This window comes from Anticarsia gemmatalis, chromosome 24 (assembly GCF_050436995.1).
Source record: "Anticarsia gemmatalis isolate Benzon Research Colony breed Stoneville strain chromosome 24, ilAntGemm2 primary, whole genome shotgun sequence".
Lineage (NCBI taxonomy): Eukaryota > Metazoa > Arthropoda > Insecta > Lepidoptera > Erebidae > Anticarsia > Anticarsia gemmatalis.
In genome coordinates, this window is record NC_134768.1 from 7,289,728 (window position 1) to 7,310,381 (window position 20,654).

The 20,654-nt window shown below is 32.2% G+C and overlaps 1 protein-coding gene across 2 annotated transcripts in view; it reads left to right on the top strand.

The window, feature by feature from the left end:
* Positions 1-18,768, top strand: part of LOC142983447 (uncharacterized) — a 30,672-nt gene extending 11,904 nt beyond the window's left edge. Inside the window, exons 2-5 of one of the 2 annotated variants that reach the window (XM_076130320.1) lie at positions 1,304-1,402; positions 9,440-9,635; positions 16,502-16,752; positions 18,267-18,768. In XM_076130320.1, the coding sequence (XP_075986435.1) occupies positions 1,304-1,402; positions 9,440-9,635; positions 16,502-16,752; positions 18,267-18,346 (626 nt within the window). In that variant the 3' untranslated portion in view covers positions 18,347-18,768. The remainder of the gene's footprint in view (positions 1-1,303; positions 1,403-9,439; positions 9,636-16,501; positions 16,753-18,266) is intronic. The other variant, XM_076130321.1, reaches the window with a different exon arrangement.
* The last annotated feature ends 1,886 nt before the right edge of the window (positions 18,769-20,654 follow it).

Genomic DNA, 20,654 nt, shown 5'->3' on the forward strand with positions numbered 1-20,654 from the left:
AGATTGGGAAAATAAACGGTTATACTTATTTTTCTTATATTATGATTTTTGATGTGACGGGTGGAAATGAGAAAAGATTATCTAATAATATCGTGATAAACAAGTTTATTTGAAAGAAACTCGTCCTTGGTTTTCCAGAAATACTTTTTTTATGAGTGAAAAAATAGTTTGAGGGATTCTTAAGAATTATTATATACATCAAGGTTATTTAATTATTAGTGGATATTTATAGTTTGGTAATTAAATAAGGTGTTTTGGTTTTATAAACATACCTTCCATCTGTTATACCCAAATACTAAGCGAAGGTATACAAAATACAACCACGTTTTGGCATGGACAGCGTTTGTCTCATTGTAATATGGGTCAAGCCTATTGCTACGAGTATATACTGGATACTGTAGCGCGATTCTGTACAATCGGTGCTATGGAGTATCCAAATTTTGACATTTAGAATGTACTGCCAAAATATTTCCTACGACACCCGTCAGAGGCGCTGATCAGATTTTCATACAAAATTTCTCTATGACAGGTCGGTTGTCGGTAGTCGATAGTAGTAGAGAATCGAGCTATATATTTGAATTTCTTTGTTTTATAAAAAAAACACTGTTCCAATTTTAACAGATAATTGCCAGGATATTGTTTCAGTTATAAAGCTCAGTTTAAAATTCTGTATAGTAAAATCTTCCATTCAGTTCCAAAATAGCCCAATCATTTTCAACCTTTTACAAAAAGATCTTGTACGAAAATAGCAGACCAAATCTCTTCTCCTGTCAGATAAAACATTTGCTTGTCAATTGTTATAAAAATAGACGAGACAAAAAGGAAAATATGTAAATGTTGCGTCTCAACGTAGCTATTATTTGGTCCATTAAACGTTGGTAAAAATCAACGTCTGTCAAATTGATCAGGAAGAAGACAATCGATCACTGCTCAGGTTCTAGGATACCTTCGTAATAGAGCGATTCTTTATGTCTTACCTTACTTTCTTATTTTTGTTTAAGAAGACACACAGGTTTTGCCAGAATATGATGAGCATCATCATCATCATCATCTTTTATTACTAGTTTCATAGGAATTTTGAAAAAAAATGTTTCTGAAAACAATCCAGTCTAATTGGTCCAGAAATCCGAAATTGATTGAATGTTGAAAAAGAGCGGATACTTAAATTTTGAATTTTACACACATAAACGAGTTAGCTGTAACGTATCATGGAATTACTACAGCAAAATTGTATTTTAAGTTGGGGTTTAAAAAATCATCATAAATGTGAATCACTACTAACATTTTCGAAAATTTTTTCCAGATGTTTCGGATCCAAATGCGAAAAAATCAAGCAGCAAAAATGAGGAAGAGAAAGAGGAAGACAAGACACCAAAATTACCTGGTCACAGGTTGGGTTTACGTAAGTGTATATTTTATTATTAATATTACCTGTAGCTATGAAACATTTCGACAGAACAATGAGCCGACCGGTATAAATATTTGTCTCTCACGTGAATGGTTGAGGAATTTAGCCTACACATCAGCAGCTTTTCAAAACTGTTTATGTATTCAAAATATTATTACATGCTCTAACGTTGATAAAATATTTTTCAAATGAGGTTTGTAATGAGTTCAAAAGGATAGGTGCGTAACACAAGCAACAAAAGGTCATGTATGAGAAGATTTATGAATGTGAATGAAGAAAAGATTTTTTTAAAGTACGTGACAAGTGGCACTCTTTGGATTCTGCAAACCCCATAAGAATTTGGTATAATTATTGCTAAACATAAACCAAAAGTCGCCCACTTCGTCGAACTGTTTGTTCGCGCTATACAGAAAATCTACAACACGGATTTAGGTGCAAATTCACCATTAGATTAATATCGATAAGATAATGTTTTTGGGAGCAACCAATATTTAAAATGGACAAAGCCGTGGCGAGAAGCTAGTAGGTATCTTTTTACTGTAAAGTAGAACATAAACAAAAGAATAAAATGAATAACAATAAAATTACAATCTGCAATTCAGGTTCGAGATAAATAAAACCCTTTTTACACCTGTCACACGCATTATACGGAAAAAGGGTATAATGCCTTTGTAATCATTTTATTGCGAAAAGGCAGATAAAGTTACCGGTCCCTTTTATTTAAATGTAATGCAATAATATATGTGATGTATATAGCTAATGTAAATTAGGTAAAGTTAATAAAAACAGATTTTTCTGCTCTTTTTTGTCATCTCAGCGATAACATAAGTATGCTTCTGATGAAAATGAGGTCTCAGCTTCGATTATCGGGTGGTTAATAATGTTTTCAATTTTTATTGGTATTTTTACAAACTCTAACTTACAAACGCTAAATGCTAGTCCTAGATAACAGGAACATAGAATCAACAATATTTAACGAAGTTATGTTAGTGCATTGAGTACACAATGACATCAGTAGCGAGATTCTTTGCAGTTGGTTATAATGAGTATCGAGTGTCTTTTAAGTGAAGTAAAATTTTAGTTTCTACGCTGCCCGCTAGGGACGCTGATTTCATTTTCATACGAAATTTCTCGGTGGTTAGCAGGTTGTTGATAGTTGTAAAAAATCGCGGTAATGTAATTTGTCTATGCCATATACGTCATTACCCTGTAAATTTTCCACTCATAAATTGCATTCCAATACATTTCATCGCAATAAATTTAAATAAAAAGTTTGCAAAAGATACTTCAATATTAGTCGTTAGGTTTCTCTTCAAGACTTTCTGTTATAAATTACATTTTTAATTTATATTGTACGTGTATGTAACGGTATATAATTGCAAATAGAGCATTCATAACTCATCTAGACTCCAGTATCTGGAGATATGCTCTGAATATAAATGTATCGTATAAATAACTGTAAATCAACTTGTCTCGTGTCTATTTCATATCTGATTTTGTTTCTGTTTTATAGCAATATATTAAGTTTTCACGCATTCGTGAAATGTCTTTGTTTCTCACATTTTCTTAGTATAATGCGCATTATTTATGAGTTTATCTTTTTATTTTACTGCAGTATCATTTAAATCAATTTTCTATCACTTAATACTTTTGCTATAATATGGATAGACTTCCCAACCCACACTTGGCCAGCGTAGATGACGAGCGCCACGGAAGGACACCCTTGCCTAGCAGTGGCATATTAATAGGTTAAATTTATTTCATTTCATGCTGACTTCCTACTTCGCGTTGGCTGGATTCAATAAAGCAGGTCGCCGAATGTCGGCTAGGAAGACATAATTTTTGACGTAGAATTCCCTACGTGAACAACTTTTATTCTTGAAATTGACTCTACCTTTTAGTACATCCCATCCAAAATAATTCTACTGTTTTAAACGAATATATCGCTGTAAAAAAGCGATAATGCTAATTCGTGCTGTGTTAGTTACAAATAAGTCTATGGAATTTAAAAAAAACACAGATAGCTAGAAGACAGATATTCACTTTCAGTTCTCTGTAACTCATATTAATGATAAGAAAAACACATAATTGGCCGTTGCACGAAGTGTCTCAGCGTATTTAAGGTAAAAAAATACTGATTGAAATGTGAAAATCTCAACGGCGAGAGTGAGATGTATTCGAAAAAAAGTTAAATGTCAGCTCAAATTAACGATGACGTTCTAAAATGGAATGACATCCAACTGTCACCGAATGACAGATGAACAATTAAAAAAAAACAGATGCACAGGAATCCTACATACAGCCAGTCATCAAATGAGTTTCTAATATGGCGTGCGAGTACAGCGTGCAGTTATTTTAATTAACCCATTTTACTTTTCTCTCGAATCATTTAAGTACATTTACGGTATGTCACGGCATTTCATTATTTATCATCGGTTTTACGGATGAATACCACCTACTTTCTTTGGTGAAATTACCGTTATTTTTTCATTGATTTCATGATTTATTATTCATGTCCGTTTGCATGTTTATGTAGTTCGCATGTAACTATTTTATCTTTTGCATATTTAGTTCGGAAATGGAAGTATAGGTGGCGTTGGCTGTCACGCGATTTTAAAGTTAAAGAAAGCGGATGTTTGGTAATGAAGTTTTAATAACTTAATTGATAGATTACTTGTTTGAGTATGTTAGAAATCGGCTTATTAATAGGCTGTTTTATAAAATTGATGTTGATTTAATTATTGATGTTGTGTCTGATGTTAATTTTTTGATGAGTTTAGTAATTTTAAGTTTCATTTTAATAAAATAAAATTAATTTATCACTAGAATTCGTAGAAGTGGGTGCAATTTTGTGTTCAATGGGAGGCGGTTTTTTCCCATTATTGTCCCACAGCTGGTCAAGAGTTTATTCCGAAATAAGAAAGGTTAAGGCTTGACTGACAAAATTACAATTAAATTAATTTAATTATAAATTTTTGGTATGAACTATTACGCTACTAAAATAGTTTTCTTAAACTTTCTTTGGTCCCTCTCTACTCTCAAACAAAACTTGGCATTATGTATGTATTTATGCATATATGAAAAACTTCTTAAGCTTTTAACACAGACATTTATAACTCAATCCACTCGATTAGTCACGCTACATTGGTTGATTTACATGAGAATTTTCTAATGCAAATTTAGTTCGGACATATGCATATAGATGGCGTTAGTGGTCACGCGATTTGAAGCTTGAAAGCGGATGTTTTGATAATGAAGGCATTAATCAAGTTATGCAACTTGTTACTTATTGCTTCCGTTCAGAACTGCCCATGGTTGAAATATTTCCTGTATGATATATACACGAACCATTTAGAAGAAAATATTTGGTATCGGGGAGAGGCTCTGTCTCACGTGAGATGTCTTTTGAAGAGTATGTGCCAAGATAAGATAACTCAGTAGGACTAGTTCCATTGAGGACGACAAAATCATGTGAAGATAACACTCAAACATAATAGCAATAATAAAAAGAGCAAGCTACCATGTGTTTCTTGCCGTTTCTTAGCACGACCAACAAATATTTTTGTAATGGTGATTCAACTTGCCTATGTTACAGACATTTTTAATATTTTATTTGGAAAATAACATGAAAAGAAAGCATTGCAAATAAGATATAATAAAGCAATCCAATGACGGTATTTTTCTTCTAACCATCAAGGATTCTTTGATTTACAGCAAATTATAGGCAATCACAAATTATTCTAAAAAAATCGGCAAAAGAATCAAGTTTTATGAGCTATCATTTCGTGGAAGTTTCGAGAGCCTTCCTTGTTATTTTCGTTGATAAATGGCGTAAAATTAGTCTTGGAATAACTTGGTGTAAATTAGAACGATTTTTCTTAGTAAATCATGATCTTATAACTCTTGATGGAGTAAAAAGTTTATCGGTAGATAATAAGGCTATAATTTTGGATTCTTCTTTTTAATTCTATTTATGTCTGTCGTACTGGTTTCAGTGTCAAATTTGTTCAAGCCAGCCTCAAGGTCTTTGTGTGTTATATGAGCTATGCTCGTATAACTTGACCATAGTTAACATAATTACAGCTTGGTCAGACTTAAACTCTTCAAAATATGTAGACTCCCTGCAGCTATAAAATCTCTGAACGGCCACCTATATAAGTGACCACACCTCTCTCTCTTCCATTCTATGAATTTAATACAGTAGTGGGGTCAGCCTTCCTGACCTTTCGCCTTCACTTCAAGTGACTGCATCACAGGTTGCTTAAATACCAATTACCAATCTTAAGAGAAACTGGCTACAAACACCTCGTGAAAATAACAATATCAGTAAAATATTGATTTAACAACACGCGTGGGTGCAATTGTTTGCATAGTTTGTTGACTGTCTTAACTATAACACCGCAAGACATGGGTCGACCTAAACAAATAAAATATCTTGGACCCAAAATACAAATAGATGCTAAACGACTCAACGTGTCTTACAAATATTTGCTTTGCGTCAAAGTCGAATTCATGCAACCCGAAACGCTTGCCATCATATAAATAAACTCGAGACAGATGCCATTGAAGTAAATAGAATCTGTATAAGAAATGATGAAGATATGAGAGTCTTAAACGTGATTGAAATTTAAAGTTTAGGATACTTTATTTGATAACCCAATGTTTCAATCGAATCGCATCGACCTTAGTACTTGCTGCTTTTTCATGAGAAACTTACTTGGCTATATTTAGATGTTCGGTACACAGGTAGTTCATAATCGGATTAACACTTCAGCTACTTGATAACTTTGAAAACTTTTGATGCGTACATACATGCGTGTATACTGTTTTATGCAAAATACCTGACCATATTTTGATGGGAACACACAGTGTAAACTTTTTACTCCGTCAATGATTTCACGCAGACGAATTCGCTAGCAGAAGGCTAGTTCGTAATACATTTGTATGTATTGAATGTCTAGTACAACAGAATCGACTTGACATTATTACGGTTGTTAAAGCAATCCTATAATTTACAACAGGCAGTACAATAAAATTGACAACCAATAAATTTCGTTCGCAGTAAACATTCAAGCGATCGAGGCTCATCGTTTTATGAGGAGCTAGATAGTCGCAAAAATATAAATTTTATTCAACCCTCGTAAATATATGGGGTGAAATTATTAGCCTTTCGCCGTGAAGTATAGACGGCTGTAAAATATAAAATTCAAAAGAATACAAATGTATTTGTTCGGTTTTAGTGAAGGTCAAATAGGGAATGATGTATGAAATAGCATTAAATGGTGACAAGATAATTTGTCATTTTTTTTCTTGTGTAAGCTAAAAGTCTGAGATCGGTAAAAGGTTTTAAAATTTTAATAATTGATTGAATTTGTCTATTATCAATAATTTCTGGGGTCGTACTAGCTTTTCGGAGCAAGATAAGAACACAATCACAAAAAACGAATGCCCCTTTCTTAATAAGCTAAAATAATCAAAGTAATTTATGTAATAGTAAGGATCATCGAATACATTTAGTAAAATAAAGCCTCATAATAAAATAAGCGCTGCTCAATCAAACGCCAAACACAGGCAAAGAGCATTCCCAATCGGTGACCATTAATACCCTCTCAATCGCTGTCATGAGCACTAAAGCCAGGCTTTAGGAAATCAATATTCCCATTTATAAATAGACTAAGCCCTAAAATATCGAAGCATATTGCCTGCTCATGTGAATCACATAGCTCTTCAGAATTTATTAAGGTTGCCTTCTGACGGTAGTTTTTTGGGAAATATGGGACGTATCTTATGGCCCGTCGTAATTTTGATTTGGGTACAACCCTTTTGCTAATCGAAAATGTTGTAGTTTGGGATTTTTCTCGCTATCATATCTTAATAAGAAATTTAAACTTTGTTCGTCTAGTGTAAATTGTTGCTGCGTCATAAGGTCTCAGGTTTGAATCACGACAGGGTTATATAATTTTTTAAGGCAGTGGGTTTAGTTTGATAATATTGCTTTACCACTTATTACTAATACGGATATAAGAGGTAGCTGAGGTAAGTAAAACTGAAAAAACACACGTTGTACGCTTGGTGACATAGACGTAAAAAAATATTATTTATTAAGAATGCCGGAATATTAAAAATGATTTATCGTGTTACTTTTTAATTATAAAACGGAAACAATGAGGATATTATTTTATAATTCCTGATATATTAGAAAATCAATTGATTATTCTGAATCGGTAGCAAATCAACTTTCTTTGCGGACACGAATCGATTTGACACCCATCGCTACTCGACCATCACTAATGACGTTACTGACAGACTATTTCAAAGAATTTTACACTTTAATACTCAAGAAATACAGTTGAAAATCGTTTTCTTCATTTATATTTGTGTGGTCAAATTTAGTGCTGGAAATTCGACTCTATTGCTCTTGAAAATAAAGTAACATTTTGAGTATCAGATAAAATTAGTTTTTTCTTCTTGTGTAGATGTTTAGTGTTATAAATGTTGTGCATTTGACGTGTCCGGTTTGATACTATAGAAGAGCATAGATGGCTGCACTGATCTTAATGAGAAGCGTGTTTCAAGTATTTTTACAGGAGTGTTCTAAAATTAACGCGTGGTATGATTGGCGTAGTATAGATAAATCTTATAGTAGTAATTAAAAGGGACATTCCATTACATTTTGATAATTCCTACAGAAATAAGGTATTTGTTGGGCCAATTTTGACGTCAAAATGCCAGTATTTATGTACTAAAGAGTGTTTTTAGTAAGCACAAGCTAATTTGACTATTATTCCAGTTACCTGTTTATTTCAGGTCAACCTTGACGATCATTCCATATATATGTCATGTACAATGTACTTGTTATCAAAGCCTGCTGTTAGGTCAGATTTCCATCACTCGATTTTCACAGCCTAAAACAAAAAACCCTTCTAACCTTCTTAGATCCTCCTAAAACATATTCTACACTAGCTGACCCGCGCAACTTCGCTTGCGTCACATAAGAGAGAATGGATCAAAATTCTCCCCGTTTTGGTAACATTTTTTATTGGTACTCTGCTCCTATTGGTCGTAGCGTGATGATATATAGCCTATAGCCTTCCTCGATACATGGGCTATCTAACACTGAAATAATTTTTCAAATCGGTCCAGTAGTTCCTGAGATTAGCGCATTCAAACAAACAAACAAACAAACAAACAAACAAACAAACAAACTCTTCAGCTTTATAATATTAGTATAGATGAAAAATCTCTAGTCTAACAAAACCCAAGTCTTTAAAACGTGTACCAAACTACCTACATTGACACTAGGTATGGGAGGTCGCATTCTTAACTGTCTGTCTTATCTCACCCTACGTTACTGGGTTTGCTAAAGAAATTATGCAAAGACCTCTGCCAAAGATGTTATCTAGATTAATAAATTACGTTTTGTGTGACAATGTAGTTAGAATTTTGGCAACGGTATATGGGGTAGAATAATTTAAGGAATTTTATTATTAAAATTTTCCCTAAAATATTGCCAAATTTTATTTTGTATGAAAATTCTGTGTATTTCAGTCGCTATCTAGGCTTCTGTTACGCCGATTTTATTCAACAAATGTGTATAAACCATAGCGTCGTTTTTAGGGTCTGGATAAAGCTTTATTGACAGTTTTATGAGTAACCACAATTATTTCAAAATGTGTTATAACTTTTTTTCTTCCTGTCTAGCCATAACGTTGATTATTTATTATAAGTGCGGTTAAAATTATTTTTATTAATAAGCATATTTTTCACAAAATGTGGAATACTAATTTAAGTTTACAGTTTTCGTCGACTTTACCATCCCTTAATATATTTCTACCATTAATTAATAACTATTTTTCAACAATTATTTATCCTAAGGTAGTTGTATTTTGAACATCCAAAGATTGAGAATGGGTTTTTCTTTAACCACCAAGCAGACAGAGCTATTGCTCCAGAAAAAAACTTCTGAGGAAGAATCAGATTTACAGTCGTATTTATTTTTTTTTACTTAAAATCTTCTCTTCTTAATTCCAGGTAGAAGAAGACAAAAGAAGAAAGTAATGCAAGTGATAATCCCTCTGATATTCGGCATGAAGTCAGCCGGTGTAGTAATGTTCGCGATGGCTGTAGTCACCGTGTTAACCCTCAAAGCCTTCATGGCAAGTAAAGTGGCTCTACTGGTCACCGTCGGCATGGCCGCTAAGAAACTATATGAGACTTATGGAACTGGGTAAGTTGGGAGTGTTTTTGTCTCTTTTTCTCATTTACCATGTGATAGAGAAGTCTATATTTTGGATATTATTACTGTCCACTACAATAGTGATAGTAATAATATTGAACTTTTTGACCTTGTTAGTACAAATTAGTTTTCAAATAAGGATGTTACCACACCAATTACCTGATCGGTAATCAATGCTAGATTTTGGCCATTACGTTACTAAATGTAAATGAGAGAGAAAAGACAAAACATAATTAAAATTACTTTTAAATATGAACTAAAAGTTGAAATACATTTTCATTAACTTATAAAGGATTCATAAGCTATACTGAAATCATTATTTCTATAATATTATATAATTAAATAGAATAATTAATCGTAATCCCGTTAAAAGTTTTGGTAGTCTCACAGTACTAAAAATAAAGGCTGAGTAGGATTTAAATTTTATTTGTTGTTTGAATTTTCTCCAGGGTAAAACGGTATTCAAAATATTTTTTTATTTAATTTGTAATGTGAATATAACTGGTATTTTATGTGGATATTATAAAGCAAACGCAACTGTTTTGATATGTGCGTATCTGAGAAATGCTATTACTATAAATTTGTATCGTCACATGAGATTAGGCACAAACCATACAGGGTTTTCTCTTAATAGTTGGTAATATTTTGAAGGTGATTTGAGAGGAGAGATGAAAGTACCTAGTATAACCAAATAAACCCGTAATTAGAGACAGTAAAATCTATTTAAAAAAAGGACTTTATATTTATATTAGCTTTAATTAAACCCCTATTTATCCTTTTGGGCTTAACCTTAATATTAATTAAGTGAAGCGGAAAATTGTATCAAATTACGCTAACCCAAAATAATTTCAATTAACTAAACTATTTTCATTCCGCTCATTTAATTTCGTAACTAAAAACCTTTCTAATTGTTTGTCCCTACTAATTAATTGACTGGAATGTAGAGCTATAATTAACTTTTATTGCTAAGAACTTTTACACATTGGGACAAAAATTACACACAATTAGTGCAGTCAATTAAGCTTAAATTAGGTAAGAATCTCGGAATTCGAGATACCCAGCTGTAAGTCTGTAAATACTTGTATATTGACACCCTAAAAGTTGTCTCAAAACCTACATACGGTAGGGTGTACGCAACTATAAAATTTCAAGGTCCAAAGTCCCAAAAACCGGTTTTTTGAGCTTTTTTTGTAAATATCTCATTTCCTATGGAATTTTTGCATTCGTATTCATTACCAATATTGTACAGTATAAAATTCTCTACAAATTTTGTTTGAATTTTTTTTTTACGGTGAACCGTTTTCGAGATAGAGGGGGGAGAGCGCGCGGTCACAGGATCATTTCAAGTCAACCGGTGCCTCCGGTCGAAGATGCGCCATATATATTATAGTTGATGAACTATCGATAAATCAATGATTAATAAATATTTGTCAATTTCTATTAACTATTACATTATTTTTTATCATTTTTTTCATAACCTATCCACTTTTTATTCAGTATTAATTAACTTATCAACACTTACCTGCCCATGTAATTGCAGAATTTTTCATGAAAATATAGGCACTATATTAGAATTTTAACCTAATTAATATTAATAACTTCTTACATGATGAAAAAAAAAACAAATAAATCAGTATTATTGAAAAGATATAGATTTAATATAATTATGAAGAAAATGATGACACCAATGACTTTTCGAAGTTATGTGTGTATTAGAAATAATTGTCACATGCTCCAACGGTGAAGGAAAACATCGTGAGGAAACCTTGCTTGAATAAAATTTGTTAAATACATTTATTGAGGGCATGCAAAGTCCCCAACCCGCACTTGGCCAGCGTGGTGGACTCAAGGCCTAACCCCTCCCTCATTACGGGAGAAGACCCTTGCTCAGCAGTGGGACAGTAATGGGTTAAATTTATTTATTATTATAATCATTGATTTATCGATAGTTCATCAACTATATATGGCGCATCTTCGACCGGAGGCACCGGTTGACTTGAAATGATCCTGTGACCGCGCGCTCTCCGCCCTTTATCTCGAAAACGGTTCACCGTAAAAAAAAAAATTCAAACAAAATTTGTAGAGAATTTTATACTGTACAATATTGGTAATGAATACGAATGCAAAAATTCGATAGGAAATGAGATATTTACAAAAAAAGCTCAAAAAACCGGTTTTTGGGACTTTGGACCTTGAAATTTTATAGTTGCGTACACCCTACCATATGTAGGTTTTGAGACAACTTTTAGGGTGTCAATATACAAGTATTTACAGACTTACAGCTGGGTATCTCGAATTCCGAGGTGAACTTACTATAATGACTGGACTAAATTATTAAAACACAGTCGGAAAACTTAAGTAGCCTGAGAGAAAATGTAAATTATATGGTGGCTACCATAATAGAACACAGTAATTGGTGTCTATCTAAAATACGCGAGACCTTTGCTTATTCTCTCTTAAATTTTAAGCTAAGTAAGTTTTTATCAAGTTGATGGTTGGCTATAGTCCAACATCTTACATTATCCAAATAAACTAGCTTTAGTATACAGACAACCATTTGCTGCATAAGTCAGCGGATGACCAACTTATTAACTATGATACTTTTGCCGCATGCCTTCATGCATTCTACTGAAATGTTGGAATTAGTAGTAAAGCAAATAGTTTTGAATCAATAAGAATAGTATTTCTATACCTCCATAAGATTGTACTATCGATAGGCTATAGCATATGAATATGCGTTCTACAGTCTACATATTTATTCTAGGCATATGTTTGAACCATTACCTTTTCTATTAAGGTCGAGAAATTCAGAGGCCCAAAACTAATATTCGATCTCAATAATAAATCAATTAAGTAATACATTAAGAATGTCTCAAGTATCAGTCTCTCTTGAAGATAGCGATAGAGTTTCATCAAAATATAATAAAAGCAATTCTAGATCTTTTTTTAATAAAGCTGTTTGTTGGACTGTAAAATTATTTGAATAGCTGTAGGTAAAGGAAAGAAATAATGCTTTGCTAATTACATCCTATATCTATACTAATATAAAATTCTAAAGTTTGTTTGGTTGAATGCGCTAATCTAAGGAACGACTGATGCGAATTGAAAAAATAATTTACTGTTGGATAGCCTATTCATTGAGGAAGGCTATAGGCTATCAAACATAATGCTACAACCATTATGAGCAGAGTAGCAACAAAAAATGTTTCAAAAACGGGGAAAATTATGACCCATTCTCTCTTAAGTGACGCAAGCGAAGATACGCTGGTCGATTTATATTTTAAACATCCTTCCTATTCGTTAGGTGTATGTCTAATCTCATGTATTCAAGGGTTTTAATAAGTTTTGGGATTTCGATATCCACAATTTCTAAATCCGGTTGTCTGTATTAAAATTTCCAACTAAAGTTTAATTAGTCACAAAAGTTTTACTTATTGAAATTTGAGCCCCATTTTTCGCTCTCTTTACTAACTTTTATAATAGTTACCATTGAATTTTGTTATTTTTTAAAGGGAATAATTTTAATACTACAGAGAATAGACTAATTAATCGTTTTAAAAGAAGGTACAATAATTTGTCTATGGGTATCTACAAGAGCTCTATTCATTTATGCATTTTTTGGAAATCTGAGCAAACTGCAAAAACTACATTTATAAATTCATTGAAATAATGATTTCAGAATAGCTACTATATTATTGTTTTAAATTAAACGAACAAAATGAAATTGATTTTACGGACGCCTAAACCATTTTCAAAAATTCATTTCTTACAAAATGTTTCAAGAAAATAATAAATGAAAAATATTTTCTAGAAAAACATTATTTTTTAATTTTCAAAAATGATTTAATAAATACACTTATATTGTAAGATTATATGTCCGTAAAAACAATTTGATTTTCCCCATTTCCCGTAAAATAAGTAATGTATCCATGTTAATACGTACCACCGAGCATGACGAGATCGATTGACGGTGACGACATGCACTCAATCAACTCGAAGACAGTTCCGTTTGATCCGTTTATAACCAATTAATATTTATATTCTCTTAGAAATGAAACTGGACCGAAACACACGTATAATTAAAAGAAACGTAAAATGAAAATTGATGGAAAACATAATGAGTTTTTCGTTGAAATTACTGAAAATATAGAACAAACACACCCGTGCACGAATAAATATCTAGAAGTACATTTTTACGTACCCTGAATAAAATTTACCCCTAAAAATTGTATCGTCCATTGATTTGAGAATAGAATCCACTAAGTACGGTTAAAAATAAACAAATTACAAGCCGTTTTCAACTACAAAATAGTTTACCATACTCCATTTTGCGTCTAAGTTACATAAAATTAAATGTAGGTACCTAAAATACTCCCACACAGAAAGATCGAATTACCTTTTATCAAAAATAGAGGCGCAATATAACTTTTGGCTGTTTAATATTTCATTGACTGTTAAAGTATAAACCACATTTATATGTATACTTCCAAGAACTGATATCATAAATACAAAAGTTTTCCGATGGACGGCTTTACCTCATTTTACTGTTATAAGAGTTGGTACGGAATTTGTATCGATTTTCAATTACGTACAATAAATAATCGATAAACTTGTATTTATATAGTGTTTTCATAATTATATCAACGGATAGTTTATTCGGTCATTTCATTAATTAATCGATTAATCACATGAAAGTTTTGGTTATCATATCTTTCTATGTCAAGAAATAGTGGATGATAAGCGCAATTCTGGAATCAGCTCTCTTAATTTTTTTATCACACAGCCAATAAATCACAAAAATTATAATCATTTTTATAAAAACTTGCAACTTTCAAAATATTTTATAGATATATTTTTATTAGCAGTTATTAATATATCTATAAGATATTTTGAAATATCTATAAATAGTTTCTTCTGCAAAAATCGTATGGTAAATTGATCATTGAACAATTTGGCTGCAGAATGCCGTCTAATCATGCTGAAAGTATTTTTTTTATTGATAGGAAACCTTTATTTAACCAAAAATTAATTATTTTGTTTGTGTGTGAGAACAAAACGTTAGTATATACTTGATAGTTGGACTCACAGTGGTGTTGAATTTAGGGAACAACTGTAGGCCGCTTTACGAAGTGATTTGGTCCAGATATCTTTTATATCCCTCAATATTCTATGAAATCTAGTGTATGAAATATTGAATGTTTGCTCAGTTTATCGTAAAACTGAGCTGAATCTGACAGAACTGTTTTCGATTGTTTTTACAGTTATCCAATATGTTGGTTCATTTATATTGACATTTGAAAGGTAATTTATCAATTATTTTTAGTTCAGCTTGATATAGAGAGAGCGTGTTTCTCAGTTTTTGAATGAGTATCCGATATCCTAACTGCTAGATAAAGTGACAGGCAATGAGCTGTGAAAATTCCCTCTGATTAGCAATCGTATTTTATATTTGATTGTATTTATTCAATAAAAGCTAAACAATGCTGAGGATGAGTAATAAATCATTATCATTCCTTAAACGCGAAGAAAGACATTGTGAGGGAGCCTTGCCTTAAATAACTATTGTAGGAATGCAGTCCCGAATTCGCATTTTGCCAGCATTGTTGACTCAAGGCCTAATCCTTGTCTAATTTTGGGAGCATTCCCGTGTCCAAAATTGGAACAGTAATGAAATAGACAGATGTACTTTGTTTAGTAATAAAACATATATTATTTGTGACATAGTAGTTATAGTTTACTGTAGTTTTAAGTCCAAAAATGTCAATATAAATGAACCCTTTTTGTGTATAAAATGTATTTTTAAATTAACCCTAAAATGGTACATGTACAGTTGACTGATGACTGACTACTGGCTTTGACTGTTTCTTGTCTTTCTCATATTGACTAAACATTAGTCACAAAGTCATTAGTCAGTTATTTAAACTTTAACTTACTAATGGTTTTGTGGTTGACTATTTTCTATCTTCTGTGTAGTTTAGTGGTGACTGTTAAGACTTAACTTTGACTTTGACTGACTTTGGGATGACGGGCAAAAAAGCAAACAATAATTGACTAAAAAAAACTACAAATAATGACACTAGTGTTAGCCAAAAATAGAGTTCGGACTACAGAAGCAATGAGAAGAGCTGGCAAGGAACTCGTGGACTTTTCGGAGGTCTGGTAATCCTACTACTCGTGTAATTATTGATGAAAAAAAGCTTGGAAGTAGATATAATAATATGTAGAATAGATTTCAGTTTGAATTTACCATGCATAAAGTATATAAATAATATTCATTCATAATTACAGACCTGGATTGATTGAAGGTAAAATAAGTTTAATTAGTTTCAAATCTGTAGTATTCACATAAATGACAAAAACTTTTCCAATCAGTTGGCTTGGGGATAGAAAAACGATAAAAAGTAAACAAAAACATTTTAAGTAACAAATTAGTTTAAAAAAATATACTGTCAAAGTAAATACAAAATGATTTTGTGTTATCGGAAAATGAAAAGAAAATTTATTGAAAAGAAAGTTATAAGGAAGTAAGTTATTAAATTATTTAGAGCTCTTTGTGTTTCTAATAAATTGATTGAAATGTTAATTCTGTTCCTTGTCCATTTTTAACGTTTATTGTCTAAAAATCTATTTTAGACATTACTTGGGTTCTAATAAAATAATTGAAAAGTTTTGTAAATATTTTAAAATATATTTAACCTCATGCTAAAAGGCATTCAAAGGGCATAATATAATAAGACAACGACATGACAAGACAAAACTGAAACAAGACTAAATCAAGACTGAATTCGTAGCAGTTTTCCTAAGACCATCAAACCCAGGTGAGTCAATCCATAACAAAATATAATTATCTATTGCAGCGTCGGTTTACAAAACCACCCGTATCTTTACTCGCAATATCCGATCGATTTTCCGAGCGCCTCCTCGCACGCATACTCCGTAAGCGGAGTGAGCCCACAATTCGCGTCACCGGAGATGTATAGCCCCACGGGAATGGGTGCCCATGCGCAGGCCAACGAAATAATACACCAGGGCGACGCGACCGCTCAGCAGTCGCAACAGGCGCCCACTTTACTAGTTAACTCAACAAGAGCAGCGGAAAGATGGGACGGTAAGTCGATACTGCTAAAATTTCTCGAACCAGTCATCGAAGGCGTCAAAACTATTTTAGATCCTATTGCCAATGTGTTTTATGGCGCGATTCCTGCGACAGTCAGAGGTCTCAACTCCGATGTTTCAACGACAAAAAGCGTCGACCCAGATGATGATCTGGATGAATTAGAAATTGTGAAGAAGCCGCGACAGGTATTAGTACCGCAACCTAGGAATATAGCGCAGAGGAAAATGACCTACAGAAAAAATAGGTATAGGCCGAAAAAGTACTCTGAGTTAAAAGTAAGCTTAGATAGACTGAAAAATAATAAGGATTTGCATGATTACATTAAAACTAAGAAATACAAATATAACTATCCCAACACTTACTTTTATCCGAGAGTTAAATATTTTGTGAATCCTAACATATTCTCAAAACCCAATAACAGTAGACTCATGCCCTATAGTAAAGAAGCATCAAATATAGTTAATACGACAGTACTGCCGGTAATTGATAATGATGCTGGTTGGAAACCTATAGTTATATTTAATGAAACGCAACCTAAAAAATTTCATAGGAAGAACAAGCGAAATTTTCGCAAACGCCACCACAAGAAAAACCGCAATAGGCCTAAAAGGAGCGTTGATAACGAAGCTAGATTTTTTCAAGATACCAATGTAGGAACTGGAAGGTTTTTTCTCGATTTCCTTGACTTCTTCTTTGAACAGGACCCCTTTGGGAAAATAGTTGTACAGACTACTAAATATACTAAATCAAAAATTGATAATTCCTTAGACTCTGATGCACCGGGGTATTACAGTTTTGCTTATAATTTAGTAATGATGAGCCTTGAATTCATGGAGAGTGTTTTTGGGGGTGACGGGGATAGTTATGAAGCTACAAATGAAGATGAAAAAGATGACGTAGAGAATAAACTTGTTGAAGATAAAATTGAGGTTTATAAAATTGCAGAAGATAAAACTGAAAAGATAAAGATTGTACCTAATTGTAGTCAAGTTGAAAATAAAGAAACTCAAGGTAGTCGCAAAGTTAATCCAAAATTAAACTAATGTAAAAAAATAAATATCGTATGGCATTTATAGAAGCATTTGTAACTATATTTAAAATGGTGGTGGGTTTTCATTTTCAGATTGTATTATAGTAGCAATCAACGATGTTTAGATTTAAAGGGTTTTTTGTAAATATCAATGAGAATTTATTTATTTGTAATGTGGATTTAGCTCGACGATGTGTACCTGTTAATATTATTTTGTTGTAGCTGATGTGTTTTAAATTTAATTGTTGAATGTCGAGGTATTTTCAGGTTTAAACTCAGTTTTTGAACCCACAATTTTTAAATCATGGAGTTATTTAGGAACTTTTTTGTTATCAGTTTCAATTTTATCTCCGGCGTTAATTTTTTAAAGACAATTTATTATTCAGAAACTGAGTTACCATTTACCTTTTTAAACATAATTTGAATTGATATTTGCAGCATAATGTAATGTATAATCAAACTCATTGTGTTATAGGCTTCCGGAGACGTCCAATGTTTTATGGACAGTCGCGCGCTACTTCAGAATCCTTTTCGGCCTACCGGCGCCGCCATTGAATCCAGCCCAGACAATGACTATGCCCATGTTTGTAATGCCACAAATGTATGAACCCCCGGTCACCATGCCGCCGTCTCAATAAACAAAATTGGACAAAGGATCAAGTGGCGATTTTAATAGCCAAGCTAAATGCCAGCTGCCACGTAGCTTGATCCGTGATTTTGTGATAATCGTGGCAGTCTGGCATTTAGCTGATTAAGAATGGCAATGTTTTAACTTCCAGGACTTTGAAAATCCTTTTTTTTACTTCTCTTGCTTGTCCGGAATTTAAAGCGTTGCATCCCCCACCCTTAAGACTGAGAACTTTTTTGAAATGCGCGAGCTCGTCGACTTTATTTTAATTTACGAGTTTAATGTAATTTATTTTAAGTGTTAAGATTTATTTATTCGGCACTTAGTTAAATAAAATAATGTTAACGATGTTGTTTGGTTTTATTTGCTTTTATCTTTTAGGTTGATTGCATTATATATTACCGAACTCTGTTTGTTAAGGACCACTGTTTTCAGGCCATTTAGAATACCTAAAACACTTCAATAACTTTTAGATCCTTTTACAATATTTTTTATGATATCAAAACATAAAAATTCCTCACCGGCACTTAGAAAACGTGATAGATTCAAATGTTTCTCCTTTATTTTGTTAGAAGAACCCTTAGCAGAAGTAAAATAGAATTAAGTAAATGACGTAACAAGTAAGAAGGTTTTGAAGATCTGGTGCACATAAAAGAATGCGAAAATAAAAATAATGACTCAAAAGCATCACTTACAAAATAAATATGTCAAGAAAACCAAGTTATGTTTTAAAAAGTATTTTATTATAATAAAATATTTGGCAATTCTTATGAAAATGGCTAGTTTTGTACAATCTGTCTTAGACTAGGTAAAATTACATTACATTTAGACGTTAGAATCTTTTGTAAAATAAGTTTTAGACTATTATAATAATATTCTAAAGGTATCATTAGTTGAAATGAAAGCATTCATCCATCTTTCAGCCTTGAGAGCTCTTGAAGCTTTCAAAAATTAATTTGTTAGGTCAATATTTGAAACTAATAATATTTTAAGTACAATTTATAATAAGTAAAATTCCTGAGATCTTCTTCAGTCATTGAAATTGTAAAATTTCTGAGTAATACTTAAACTCTTAATTTTGAACCGATTATTTGAAATGTATTTTTCAAATTGCTTAATTATAACCGCTTAACTAAAGTTAATGCATTAACTTGAACTTTCACAGTAAGAAGATAAAATTTCCCCGAGAACAAGAACTGTTCTGGCGATATTTTTTGCAAAAAGTTTTTAGAAGAACACAGTTTTACGTTATTTATGATACATGTAGCTTACACCAAAAGGCGCCAAAGAAAACCAATAGTAGGAAAAATATGCTGACCGTAGTCAAAAGTTTTTCAACTATCATGATTCACAATACGGTACTGTATTATGAATCATGTGAGTATCCTAGCTAAAAGTAGTTTTGATATTTCTTCAGGTATTACTAATCTATATTTATGAACTAGTAATGACTAGGTTAGTTGAGCATTCTTCTCCAGGTCTTCTTCCAGCTATCCCAGTTATAGTACAGGTTCGGATCCGTGAAAACTTGGTATGTGACGTCATTTTTCTGCAAAGAAATATGATATGAGTATTTAAAAGGCAACGTCACATAAAAATAAAACAAAATCTTAAGGAGAGATAATGGTGGTCTTAAAAACTCTTTTTTTTAAATAGGTTTCTGGGCATAATATTTTTGCCAAAGATAACAATAAAAAGGTGAAGCTAAAAATATTTTGGATATGTTAAGATTAATCTACGTCCTGTTGTCGCACAGCGATAAATTTTATATCCTATCATTATTATAATTTATGTTCTAGTTAAAACGTCTGGATTAAACTTGTTTACATCAAAAAACTAAACTAGAGTTTATGACCTAGAGAAAGATATAGACTTTTTCTTATAACCAATCCATAGGCGGCTAAAACGGGGATGCAATGTAGTCAACACGTGTGGAGCTACGTTGCTCAGCTAGTAGTCTATTCAAGCAAGAAACAAAGTCAGATTTATTCAAATCGTGTTCAATATAATGGCACCAAGCTCCATCAATGTCTCTTCATCGAAAACTTGTCTAGTCAAAAGCAATAGTTATATTTTATCCAAATTATTGGTGTTAGGTTAATGTTGAGATATGGAAATAACACGATATTGTTGTAGATTTTGTTGTACAGAGAACTAAAATATCTGAACAATAAATGTTATTTTGAGCTGCTTCTGTCTGTAATTTTTCAAGGGTAAGGTAACTTACCTTACCCT